This window comes from Rhamphochromis longiceps, linkage group LG4 (genome assembly GCF_057381845.1).
Source record: "Rhamphochromis longiceps isolate RC_006_pf linkage group LG4, R_longiceps_female_GT1.1, whole genome shotgun sequence".
Taxonomy (NCBI): domain Eukaryota; kingdom Metazoa; phylum Chordata; class Actinopteri; order Cichliformes; family Cichlidae; genus Rhamphochromis; species Rhamphochromis longiceps.
In genome coordinates, this window is record NC_140560.1 from 37,133,965 (window position 1) to 37,147,447 (window position 13,483).

Below are 13,483 nucleotides of genomic sequence, written 5' to 3' on the forward strand. Positions count from 1 at the left end.
TCTAGTGGCTGTATGGTGAGTCAAAGGTACAGTTTTTCTCATGTTAAATTTGGAACTATTCAGAAAATCAAAAGCATATTGTGGGATAATCTCAGAGGCAATATGTCAGTAATTACAGGGTAATTGATTCAGGTCTTTCAGAAATATGGGGAAATTATAGTTATAGATATTACTCTTATAGTAATATCACTTCTACAGTAACAGTAAATGGCAAATCTTCCTCTTACTAGTAGAGCAGTTTTTTATTTAAAGAAATACACAAAATAAATTCAATAGACTGGCTTTTTTCCATAACGTTTTATCGATGTCTTAAAATATTGAGTTTGTATTTCGTGTATTTTCTAATGTTTTAATATCGCTTTTTAATTTTTTCTAATTCCGATTTAGAACAATTAACGTATTAATATACTACAATAACGTTGTTGTTGTTGTTGTTGTTGTTGTTGTTGTTGTTGTTGTTGTTGAAAATAATCATCATTATTGAGTCCAGCTGTTTTGCTGTCATATAAAGGCTGCACTCCTCGACCTGCCAACGATCGCGAGATTGAGGCCACTGCGAGAAGAACGGGTCCAGGCAAGGCATAGCAATATTCATATTTAGCAGCACGAGCAGCAGCAACAATAATAACAAGCAGTTTGTCCGGTTATGTAGGCAGGAGGAGAGATGAAACGCATGGTGCCAGCTTCAGCCAAAGACACGGATGGAGACACGGGACTGTGATCTGCAGGTACACGAGACGCCGCGCGCTGTGCTCAGGAAACACTGATAGCTAGATTTATTAATAGCTAGCTAGCTAGCTGGCTAACGGTTAGCTTAGCTCGCGGAATGTTTGGCTACAACTGCTGTGGGATGATTCAGTGTGTGGTCGTCCTCTCTCTGACCACTTAAACCAGCAACAGCTGACTGAACACAGGCGCGACTGAGGGGCAGGTGCGTGGGCACGTCGAGTCTGTGGGGCTAACGGTGGCCAGCTAACGTTGCACGTCTTTAAAGAAGCTGAATGAGCACACTGCTAGTTCATGTTAGCATGCTAACGAGCCACCTAACGCTGCTGTGAGACGCTCTGTTATCAATAATCTGTAATCAATAATCAGGTGCTGGGGGAAGTGTTCGTGTCTTTTTGTCATTAAGGTGAAAGGTAACAGCGGTCAAAATAAAATGATACTAAAAACCGTTTTAATGATGTTTTTAGGAATAAAATGATCAATAAATCAGTTTTCGAGAACCCTGTGAGCAAACAATCTTTAATATACAAAAACTGGAACGTTTGGTCTTTGGACAGGAGTGTGCAAAAGTCTTACATCATCTTATGTCTTTATATATTGTAGGAAAAAAGGAAATGAATGTATGGTGCATTAAAACGTGTGCCAAGCATACATGGAAATGTAGTTAATAAGCCAAAATTGGGAGTGTAATTCTAGTGAGATTGAAAGTAAGTGTTTGGTGTGAGCGCCTTTATTCTTCAGCGTAGCCAGAAGTTTCTGTGAGGATCTTCAGGAATCGTTCTTCAGGCTTCTTGAAGGATAGTCAAAGCTCTTTTGGATGTTTCTGCCTCTTTGTTCTGTTCTGTGTCAGGATGATCCCGGACTGCTTCAGTAATGTTGATCCATGACTGATAATACTCTACTATTGCTCTCTTCAGGCCGTGTTTGGCATCTTTGTCAGGCTGAAATCATTTTTCCCCGATGGTTTTGCACAGTTGATCAAACTCTGATGGTGCTTTTCAAAGATCTCAAACACCACTGACTAAAATGCAAATGAGAGCCTCCACTGTGTTTTATATGTAATGTGGCATAGCTCAGCCTTAACTCCCCGCTTTCCCTTAAGAACTGATTCTGGACAGCCAGCCCTCTGATGAGGCTGCAGTGAACGTTAGACGGTCAGCTGAAGGTCCAGATGCAAAAACACCATCTTGTCTTTCAAATCGTGATATCTTCTGTACTTTAGATTCAGCCACTGAAATAAGAACAAATGTATTTTTGTGACAGGCAGCTGGTGACAAAGAGCCTAAAGATCGAACTTTTTTTCCTATGATGTGTGGACACAGCACTGGTTCATCCCTTGAGTCAGGAGTCTTTTTATCTTTGAGTGATTAATAGGTCAAAGTTCAGAGTCTTAACAAAATCTCAGGTACAAGGACTGGACTGGAAATGAGTGAAATAAAAACTTTAAAAGACCTTCAGAAATCTGGAGGCTCCCAGTAAGCGAAATTTAAAGAAATGAGTGGCTTAAAACTTTATACCTGTACCTGTCGATACCGAATGCTTAAATGCCCTCAAACTTCAGAAACTGAAGATTTTTAGTTCAAAGTATGACACGTGCTTACGATGAGACATCTGTCATCCAAAAGACTTCCTGTTACAGCAGCCAAAACATTAAACGCAGCCTATAATAAAATCACTTCAAATGGAAGTTAAATAAAAAAAATGTAACAAAACTGAATCATATTCAAGAATCTAAAATAAGAACCAAACTCAAAACCCCTAAAATTCTTTGAGCAATATGAAGGAGCCACAACACGGATTCAACGATGACGCAAAGTTTTACATGACGAGTCTGAAGAAGGAAAAATTAAAAACTCGACGTTAGAAGGTAGACATGATCTCGAGAGGCGTCCAGTCCAACATGAAGGCACGATGAGTGAAATAACCGCTGGCGACATGGGCGGGTCCTGAGTTGACCCTGCCTCAGCTTCCACTTGATTACCAATGAGAGTGCAGAATAGCACTGATGGGCATGATGCTGTGGTAAATCTGGCAGCTGAATCCTGCGACGTTTGTGAGCAAAAACGAAGCATGACTGAACCACTTCCTGTCTCAACGTCACCCTAATGTTAAATTTGCATCTGTGACAGTTATTTAAAAAAATTAACTAAAAGAAATCGCTCTTTCAAAATGATCAGATCAGTTTTATATTTTTATTAATCTGGATGTTGGGAAAATCACAGCAGGTATTACAAAAAGTGAAAGCTGAGCTCGCGATTCAGCGACGCCTCAAACCGATTGTCGTGTCGTTTCTACGTGTTCTGATCCCAACGGCGCCACTGTTCACCTGATCGGCGCTTCATGTGTGGGTCTGTTTCCTATAAAAAATATTTGAATCACAAAGATTTTCAGACATTAAAGGCCGTTGTTGATCTCTGGCATGTTCGTCATGCTTCAACAGTTGCAGTGTGCAGACGCTGTTTCTGCTCGTGTCACTAACGTTTTTTCCCTTCTCTAGGATGTGGCGGCGCTCCTGTCATACAGACAGACATTGAAGAAGAGGCGGACCTTGTGACTCGTCTAACCTCAGACGGCACGTTTCCTGTGTGGGAGCCTCTTTGGTTTTTTTCTGGCTGAAGTCTTTAGTCTCATAAATAATGTAGCAGAAGTTTGACCGCCTCTAAACGCCGTCGTTATCGTGGTTTGTTGTTTGTTCTTCTCCCTCGATGGGGCAGAGCTTCACCCTCGTTTGTAAATTGGTAGACTGATGTGGTGCAGGTGCCCCCCCCACACTGAAGTAATCTGACTGATCATTGAGCCCCTCGGCGCCTCACGCCTTTCAGGAGGATGAACGGCTCCCTTTTAACCCCACCCAGCCCTCGGGCGGCAAACTCCTCCCCTTTACCTCCATCTCCCTCCCCCTCTCCTTCCCCGCCCTCTCCTTCCCTGCTGCCCTTGTCCTCGCGCCCTCCCCCTCTCCCTCCGCTGATGAGCCCGCCATCCCAGGCCCATCCGTCCTCGCTGTCGGACACGCCCACGCCATCGCCCTCACCTTGCTTGAGCTGGACCGAATTCTGTGAGCTCCACGCCCGCGTCGCAGCCGGCGACTTTGCACGTCACTTCCGGGCGTTTCTCTTAGAGAACCCGCACTACTCCGCAGACTCTGCCGCTGCCTTCTGCCGCCGCTTCACCGACCGCTTCGTTCGCCATTTCCAGAGCGAGCTGGAGGGGGCTCTCCCGCCGAGCTGTTCCTCTGCACGGGATGAAATGGTGAGCTGGGCTCCCCAGTCAGACGCTACGTCTCTGGAAGAGGAGGCGGTCTCGCCGCTGTCCACGACTGGAGGGGCGGTCCCCCTGTGCCCTCCAACTAACACGACGCGGGGCACGAAGCCAGCGCCGGCACGTCTTGTGTTGGAGAACCGTGGCGGGGACAGGTTTCAGGATTCTTATGCCCACAGCCAAGTCATGCCTCCATCATCTTCGTCATCGTGCTGCTCTTCCGTAGGAGGGAACAACGGGAGGCGTGAGGAGAGTCGAAGCGTGGTGGCTCCAGGGAACGGCGACGCGCCTGTGGAGGAAGAGGAGGACAGCTGGCTCGGGGCGGCGTCCGTCGGCGAAGAGCTAGAAGAACGGGAAGCGGACTCGTCAGAGGTGGACAACGCAGACTCCTCCCACACTCCTCAGAATCCACCCTCCTCAGTCACTCCTCCGCCCGGCTCCAAGGTGAGCGGCACGCCTGGCTCCTCCAAAAACAAGCTGAAGAAGCGTTTCTCGCTGCGGAACGTGGGGCGCAGCGTGCGGGGCAGCGTGCGAGGCATCCTGCACTGGCGCAGCTCCTCCAGCGACGCCACGCAGGCGCAGCTGCCCTCCAGCTACAGCTACACCATGGGCGTGCAGGACACCTCTAAGAGGACCTCTGGCACTCAGCCTCCTACACCCACCTCCTCCATGCCTGTTTCTCTGTCCATGCCCCTCTCGCTTCCTCATTCCTCCTCCTCCTCACTGCCCCCTTCGTCGTCGAGCAGCGCCACCTCCCTGTCGTTGTCAGAAGCCGCTCGGGATCGGCGGCGGAGCAACGGCGAAGGAAGCGAGAAGGAGAAGTGGAGCCATCGTCTGGAGAAGCTCAGATTGTCACGATCCCCTCCTCCCGTCCTCACCTCGACCGCCTCCAGCTCGCACTCTGCAACGCTGCCTCCGAGCAGCGCCGCCGCCATGGGTCCTCCGAGGAAGGTGGGCCGGCTGGTACGGGAGGGCGGGGTGAGCGTCAGCTCATCCAGTGACGAGTGGAGCGGCAGCCACGGCTTCTCCGGCTTCTCCTTCGGTCTGCTGCATCACAGTACGGACAACAATCCTGCCTCAGCACAGTCTCCTGGAGCACAGCCGCCACCGGTGCAGTCTCTCGCCAGCGGGGGGAACGTGCCCTGGAGGGGAGGACGCTGGCACAAATGTCGGCTGGTCCTCCGAGAGCGGGACAGAGAAGGTGGCGAGCGTGGAGAGGAGTACTACCTGGAATTCTTCATCCCACCCAAAGTGAGTTCTGAGTAAACCTTTTAACTTGTGTTGGTGCTCAAAACAGGTCAAAGAGAAACGACTCGAATTTTTATTTTCTGACTCGATGAACATCTGCAGCAGAATCATTAAAAACGATATTGCAGAAAAGTAGCTTAAAAATCACACAAGCTCAAACATCAGTATGAAAAGTGGTGTCAGTGTCTAAATACTGTTTTTATTTGGTCTTCTGAAGCTTTGAGGGTCACAGGAGCCTTTAAAAAGTCCACAAAGGTGACAAAGCTTCACTTCCTGCCATCAACCCTACAACAGCTAAATGTGTTGAGCCGTCAGTCGATTGGTTCATTAGTCAGGCATATGAAGCGGTCAGCAGAATAACTTGTAGCTCAGCCTGTCCTGGTTGTTACTGGTCAGGAGTGGTAGGACTGCCAGTGTCACCATCACCCACACTTCTCCAGCTGGCTGAACACGACCTTTGACCTGCTGCTAAATTGTGTGGCTGTATAACTAAACGGCAAACCTTTTGTCTCAGTCATCGAAGCCTCGGCTGACTGTGCCCTGCTGCGCCATCGTGGATGTGAGGAGCACCACGGCGCTCGAGGTCCCCGACAAGGAGAACACCTTCCTGCTGCAGGTAACCACGCCGTCAACCATCGGCTCTGATTCTTATGTCTACACAAACAATCACGTGCCGGCCTCTCAGTGCGTGTATGCAATGTGCAGAATGTAGTCTGTGAAAGCTGAAGGCGTACCACATGAACACAGGCCGCTTCATTGTTTTAGCCGCAGGAACTAAACCAGCAGGAAGAATGTGACAATCCAGAGACGTGCGAGCGAAAGCAGGTCGGAAGAATCTGGCGTCTTTATTTTTGTGGAGCATAAATGTGGTGAAGCTGAGCATTGATGGACTCAAAGCAGCATCAGTGCACAGTGGGGGGTTTCCACTGTGCAAGTAATCTGTTGGGAATGAGGGGGAGGGGCCTAAACTGATATTAGGAATCGAAACGGTGGCGTTTTCATACATGAAGGTTTCACTGAAACATGAAGCGCGTTCTCTTTCTGCTCTCAGCTGGACGGGACGACGCAGTACGTGATCGAGACGCGAGACGCCGTTCAGATGAGGGCGTGGCTCAGTGACATCAGGAACGGCATCTGTCTCAGGTGAGCAAACACAAAGCAGCAGTGGCATGCTGCCTGACCAGCTCCATATGTGGTTGTGGGTGTGGCTATAACCACGTTCTCCCTCCCACAGTGAACAGGAAGATGTCGAGGGTGTGTGCGGGGGGCCGTTGGACATCAGCGGGACGCCTGAGATCGGTGACCGCCTTTCACAAGGTGAGCATGGAGTGTGAGTTTACTGAACATGGACCCCCTGATGTGGGCAGAGCTTCTGTTCTTGTACATCTAACACACACATTGCATAAAAGCGTTTGACCATCTCCGCTCGTTTCTTCACATCAGTGTGTTATGGTGGGATCGGAGGCTCCTCGCCTCTGATGGATCCTCTCCCGCCTGAGCTGCCACCTCGAGCGCCTCTCGATGAACCAGATGGCCGGATTCACGGAGGGGGCGGGGCTAGTCTCGGCACACCGTTTGCCGAGACACCAGACGCCACAGGTGAGTCTGACCCAGAGATTTGTTTTGTTTTTTTCAAAAATATTTCTGTGACGCCTGAAGAATCCTGATGCATCTGCACATGTATGATCCACATCCAGCTTGAGCCTCTGCTGTTTCAGGTGGCGTGCTGTAGGTGTGTAATGTGGTCACGTGCACAACATGTAATGATGTCAGACATGCATCAGAATATCTACACAAACAGTTGAATCAGCTTTGCTAAATGTGGAGTAGATTCTTGTCTCTGTGTAGAGATGTGATGGTGGTATATCGATGCTGTGATGTCACAGCGTGATGACCTTACTAGCTTTAAAGGTTTACACAAACCCTTCCTCCACTCAGGGTCTTTCCTCTTCTCTGACGTGACGCCGGTTGAGGCGGTGGAGCACCCGCTCAGCGAGTGTCAGTGGTTCCACGGCACGCTGTCCCGCCTCAAAGCCGCTCAGCTAGTGCTGGCTGGAGGCCCGGCGAGCCACGGCGTCTTCCTGGTCCGTCAAAGCGAGACGCGGCGCGGAGAATACGTCCTCACCTTCAACTTCCAGGGAAAAGCCAAGGTGAGACGAGAGCATCCCGGCAGATATTAGTCTGATTACAAAGAGGATCTCATGGCCGTCCTGTTTGACAAACTGGTTCACGTTTGGGTGACGTGATGATGCGTACGCTTTACACGTGTCGTTGCCTTCTTCCCCGCAGCACCTCCGCCTCTCGCTGAATGAGGACGGTCAGTGTAGAGTGCAGCACCTGTGGTTCCAGTCAATCTTCGACATGCTCGAGCACTTCCGCGTGCACCCGATCCCTCTGGAGTCCGGCGGCGCCTCCGACGTCACGCTCATCAGCTTCGTGGGAGCTACCGCCATTCGGCAGCCAGGTACGAGTGAGAGCACCAGGTGTTCCCGGCGACTAATTAATGACAAATCAGACGAGACTTAAAGGAATGAGTTTGAATCTCTGATCATGTAACAACTGTTATGACATCACTGATGCTGTCTCACCATTTTCAGAAATCATTATTCGTTGGGATTCAGGCGTTCCTGTTCTTGGAATTTCCATTTAAAATTAAACTGGATGAAAAGTGATTTTAAAAGAGCTCTGAGGAGGCAAGGGGTTGCAAAGCAACTTGCAGATGTGCAGCTGCTGGAAAAGTAGGCGCTGTGTCTCCTGTGGTCAGCCTTGCCGTCGCTTAGCAACAGTGTTAAGTTGCATCGGGTTGAAACTGCTCAGTCAGGTGTGCAGACACCTGCAGAGCCCGGCGGTCACCTGTAAGGTGTAACCCAGCTGGAAGCAAACCTGTTTAACGTGTTCGTCTGTGGATTTTACACAAACCCCGCATGACCTGCCCGCGTCACGTTAGTAATGCCACCAACACGTCATGTGTTCCCTCCTTCCTGCAGACTACTTCCTGTTCTGTTCATGTGTAATCATCATTTATCGTCATGTCTGCTGGGATGTTTATTATACCGATGTTGATGTCCTGCCAGTAAAGTCTCCAGATTACATATTTTAAAAGTTGTTGTTTAATTGCTAAATTTAAAAGGTCCTGATGGCTGTGACCTCTGCTGTGACCTCTGCTGTGACCTCGGCCTGGCAGCATGAAGTCTCACCTGCTGAAAATAAGATCCTGGCGTTTTATTCTCAGCTAAAAATGCTTTAACGACAGCACGAGTGTGACGGGGAAACACCGTCCGATCCAGAATCAGAGCCTGAAAACATTGTTTGGGTGGTTTGATCGAACGGGAGTGCCGTCACACCTGTGAGGAGAAACTCCGCCCACCTCCACCCCTGCTCCATCTGTCCTGTGTTACTGCACCCATCGCTGTTCTGACCTCTCTGTTGTTGTCTTGTATCCGTTGGCTCGCCCCTTGCAGGCCGGGACAGGGCGGGCAGTCGGCCTACAGCCTGTGATGTCATCACCACGCGCCATCCTGACTCTCCATCAACCCCCATCTCTGACTGTGTGTAAGTGAGACCGGACTCGGCTGAGAGAGAGAGCGAGGAAGTGAATGAACAAATGATGTGTTTGGGTTTTAGTTTGGCTCTGGTCATGTGACACTCCACAGCCAATCAGGAGAGTTCAGTGGCCTGAATAAATGGCAGCTGTACTGGGGGAGGGGAGGGGATTTTTAGGATAACTGCCCAAAATTTAAAAGAAAACTTTGAATATTTTGCGGGAAAAATCTGAGTTTAGAAGAAAACAGGTGAGTTTCAGAGCAAACAACATTTATAAAGCCCGGCCTGACTGAGTGGATGAGCAGTCATGTGACCTGTTAGCAGGAGTAATGACGTCAGCGTGGCTGAAGCAGATAAGGTTATCCTGGTTATGTTCAACTTTAGTTTCAGACCCACAACTGTGTGTGTGTGTGTGTGTGTGTGTGTTACCTTGAATTGGACTGCCTCCATGACTCCCATGGACTTGACGACCGCTGACTCCTCCCACCTAACCAGCCACTCACTGTCGTCTCTCTTTGTCTCCCACCTCATCTTCCTCTCCTCCGACTGTTTCACTTTCGGCCTCATTTCCTCCTCTTCCTCCCCCCTCCTCCTCTTCTGCCTTTATTTACACTCTTCTCCCTCTCTTACCCCCTTCCCCTTTTCTTCCTTTTCTCCTCCTCTCCTCTGTCCTTGCAGACTTGACCAGCAGACCCCGTAGCCCTCCTCAGCCTCCTCCCCTGCCGCCGGGCCGCCCCCCGCCCCCGACTCCGCCCCAGGAGAGAGGAAATGAAATGGAGGTTGGAGCAGCAGCAGCGGTGTCGGCAGTGACAGTCACAACCACAGGAGGAAGTGGAGGAAGTGGAGGCGGCGTGGAGGACTGGGAGGAGAGGGACAGGGACACGCCTCTCCGCCAACTAGAAGCTGCAGACGGAGAAGAGAGGGAGGGAGCGAGGGTGCCCCGAGCCATCGATAACCAGTACTCCTTCTTCTGATGGAGGAGGAGGCGTATGTGTGTTTGAGTGTGCGTGAAAGTTGGATTGGATGAGGCGGCGTACATCATAGCCATTCATAACCAGTATTTTAATTTTGTTAGCGAGGAGGAGGGGGAGGAGTAAAAGTACTAACACTATGTGAGAGAGAGAGACGTAGAGGCGGGTGAGCGCAGCTTTACGACACTAACGAGCGGTACATTTCTTTATAGCCAGATAAGCTTTGTTTTGTTTTGCCGGTACGCCTCGCAGCAGGCTCAGCCCTGACGCCGGCAGACCCGACGATACCTCACAGCGGTCCTGTCAGGACGGCACACGCTAGCCAGAGGCCAAACATGCTACAGATATTCCTGCTTTGGCAGCCAGACCCGAAACATCGCGGCGCCGCAGCAAACCGAAAGCGACAGAAATGTTGACTAAAAATGTAGTTTCTGAAGCCGCGCTCGGCCAGGTAGCAGTTTATGAACCCCACACTAACATTTAAACTCCGCCCACACATGTGACTGCTTGTATTAATACTACAGATGATGTTAACACTAAAGCCACTATTTACGTTCACTGCTTCACTTTCACAGGTCTTAGTTTAAATGGTGGAATCACGTTTTTCCGAACCTTCGTCCCAAACAGTCTGTTTTTAGCGTCGTCAGGACGCCGAGGTGCACGTTGTCGTTTCACTGTGGCGCTCTCACTGAGCTGACGGTACGTTCAGCTGCTGCTATTATTTATTCTAGAAACGCCTTTAAAGCAACACGATGGTGACGTCTGCACCGGGATGTTTGTTGGTCGGTGGTGATCGGATCCAAGGAAAAACACTGACTGGATGTGAGGCGCCGCAGGCTGACGCCTTCATGAGACTTACTTTCATTAGTTCTTGAAGTCTGAGCATGTTTTGGGTTCATTTTATTTTCACTTTTGGACACAAATCGGTGCGTTAACTTTTTATTATATTAAACGTCGTTATTGCCAGTGTGAGACTGTAACGATACTCGCTGCTGTTGGACTGAGTCTGCCAATCATCACCTTCATCACGGGGGGGCGGGGGCAATGTTCGGTGAGCTGCTTGTCACTTCCTTTAAAATGTCACGTGTAAGTTTAGTTTGGCCTGTGGTGTCGGCATCATTCTTAGTGGACTCGTGAGCATTGAAATGGCTTTGTTTTAATTTAGCTTAAAGTCAGACTTTCTTGACTCGTACGTCTTTAAAAAAAACGTTGCTCGGTCTTAAACGGACATTTTTAAGTGGAGTCTGAGTTCGTCAGCATTAAAACATCAGATGTCATCAGTGGCGTTTGGTGCGGCTCCTCAGATTTTTGTTTTTCAAATTTAAATGCAGTTTTTGAGAATTTTAATAAAATTTTAATAAAGCCATAAATTGGCACATTTACAAAATTTAATAAAATTTTATTTATATAGCACCAAATCACAACAGTCGCCTCACCGCACTTTATATTGATGCATTCATGAGGTGACGAATAAAAATCGTAACGTTTCCCTGCAGCGTCCGTCACGGCTGTTTTAAATTCTTAAACGTGTCCCAGGCCTGTGCAGCTCAAACTCCTCGTCCACCACGGCCCACGTGGAGCCCGCTGTGACTCTAAGTGGGCGGGGTCAGTGAGACGCTGTGTAAGAAAGTGTAACCATGTTTAAAAACCCCTGACATGTTAATGTAAGGAAAAGCGCACATTCAGCAGCGTGTCTGTTTTTCTACATGTTACACTGATGTTGGCGTGCACGTGACGACGCTGATGTCGTCGTTTCTGTAGCAGTTACTGAAGACGCGCAGCTGTTCTCATTTCAGTTTCACGTAGTTTGGTGCGACGTGATTGGCCGCGGTCATTATCAGCAGGAGAAGCTGTAAAACTAAAATCTACACCACCCTCCACCTTCTCCAAAAGCATCCAGTGGGCCAGATATGACTCTGCTGGGCCAATCCTGGCCCCCAGGCCTTATGTTTGACACCCCTGATTTAGAGTGATATTTAATTTTTTTAATTTTTATTTTTTCTCACTAGTGACCATTCAGGCCTCCTAGAATGTTTTAACTTTCGTAAATAACGACGTGCAGTGACATCATGTGCACCCCCCCCATCGTGCTGCGCGATCAGTCGCACCTTTGGGACGTACGTCCTGAGCAGTAAAGTTTATTTTCTTTTAAAGAGTTTGGTTTGGCGCCGCCTGAGAGGAGGAGGAGGTGGGTCGGGTCTGGATCAGGCAGGAAACATTTACCTCAGTCACTCAGCAGCATCACTCGGTGTAAATGTCTCTCTCTTTCTCTCGCTTTTTCTCTCCGACGCTCAAAAAGCATCTGATCTCAGAGCTGATGGTTCAGCACCAATAAGATGGAAATAATAAAACTCTGAGGGTCAGAGTGATAGTATTACATTTGTCTTTGTTTCGTACGCTTCATGTTACACTTGTTCCGACTCATCTTGTGATTCAGTTCAGATGTTTGTGCCTTTTTACGTTTGGGGATAAAAAGAAGGAATGATGACGATATAGGACTCGTTGTGCAGGTGGCGGGATCCCTCGCCCTTTTCAGTCTGCCCCCCCCCCCCCCCCCCCTCCTCCTCTGCCTCGTCCTGCATCATTAAAATTATAGCAGCAAATGTCGATGAAATACTTTTTCTCCTTGTGCCTTTCTGTGTCGTCTCATCACCTCTGCCTGCATCTGTCGCTCAGTTCATTTACTCATGTCATAGCCCACCCAGTCTCGCTCTGCTTTCCTTTGCTCATGTACTCGTCTGATCATCATCGCCATCATGTTCTGTCCTTTTCTCAGTTTCAGAACTCTTTGTGCCTTTCTCTGTCTCTTTCTCTCTTTGCTGGGACCGTGTGTTTGAAGCCGGACGGCAGCGTCTGTCTGGCCTGTGTGGTTAGTTTCAGGTACTACATTGAATTTAATGATATAATATAAATATAGTGAAACGTACTGCTGTGTCTGTGGTCTTTTTTTTAAAAAAACCTTTCCTGGGGTGTTATTGTGGTTTTATTAGACGTTGATCAAATATGAGTCGGGTTCATCCAACTTTAAAAAGCTGACAAAAATAATTGGTCTGAAATTTTCTTAAGTTGCTCCACAGCAGATTTAAGACCAGATGATCAAAATCCCAGCAGTATATTTAATCATGTAAATCAGTGTTTTACTGATTTAATCTCACTTGTTTTTTTTATTACATTTAATTGTAGAATGTAGTTGCAGTGCCTGACACCAGGGGGCGCTACACTTATTGTGCATTGTGCAACCATTAGATCAGCATCTAAAAGCTGCAGGACGGTAGCTCTCGAGGACCGGGATTGGGCACCCCTGCATTAGATAAATGTGGATGTTCTGGTTTTAGCATCACCCAGACTAAGATACCGGCTAATTAACACTTTCATGCATTATGACAATCTGGATTGGTTTTTAAGTATTTTTATTCATATTTAGGAATGAAAAAGATTTCTAAACTTTTTTTCATTTCATTTTTGTTTAAACATGTGCTTTTCAAAGACTTTTACATGTCCACTTAGGTGGACAACATCACCTTTGGAGTGGGTGGCAAGTATGGGGTGACATCAGTGTCCAATGTAGTGGTTTATGTGAAAGTATACCATCAACACAAACAAGCAAACAGCCTTTGAATAGCTGTAACTGTAGTGACCACTGTGTGAAACGGTTAAATAACATCCAATCAAATCCAGCAGTTTCACAGAACTGGAGCTCACACCTGTTGGACCGTCTGTTAGTACAGTGACCTCAC

The 13,483-nt window shown here is 48.3% G+C and overlaps 1 protein-coding gene across 2 annotated transcripts; it reads left to right on the forward strand.

Moving 5' to 3' along the window:
* Window positions 1–543: 543 nt before the first annotated feature.
* Window positions 544–12,672, forward strand: sh2b1 (SH2B adaptor protein 1). 2 transcript variants are annotated; one of them, XM_085404856.1, is made up of 11 exons: window positions 544–574; window positions 653–728; window positions 3,224–5,235; window positions 5,747–5,848; window positions 6,284–6,375; window positions 6,467–6,549; window positions 6,676–6,831; window positions 7,171–7,382; window positions 7,522–7,696; window positions 8,694–8,784; window positions 9,454–9,532. In XM_085404856.1, the coding sequence occupies exons 3-11, from the start codon at window positions 3,553–3,555 to the stop codon at window positions 9,473–9,475; spliced, it is 2,616 nt and encodes an 871-aa protein (XP_085260982.1). In that variant the 5' UTR covers window positions 544–574; window positions 653–728; window positions 3,224–3,552; the 3' UTR covers window positions 9,476–9,532. The 2 variants fall into 2 exon arrangements, with proteins under 2 accessions (XP_085260982.1, XP_085260983.1); XM_085404857.1 differs by lacking the exons at window positions 544–574; window positions 8,694–8,784 and having other exon boundaries at window positions 581–728; window positions 9,454–12,672.
* The last annotated feature ends 811 nt before the right edge of the window (window positions 12,673–13,483 follow it).

Coding starts and splice junctions, on each gene's coding strand:
- sh2b1 (XM_085404857.1), top strand. CDS start 3,553: ATGAACGGCTCCCTTTTAACCCCACCCAGCCCTCGGGCGGCAAACTCC. Junction 6,832..7,170: donor CGAGACACCAGACGCCACAG/GTGAGTCTGACC, acceptor TCCTCCACTCAG/GGTCTTTCCTCTTCTCTGAC. Junction 7,697..9,453: donor TACCGCCATTCGGCAGCCAG/GTACGAGTGAGA, acceptor CTGTCCTTGCAG/ACTTGACCAGCAGACCCCGT.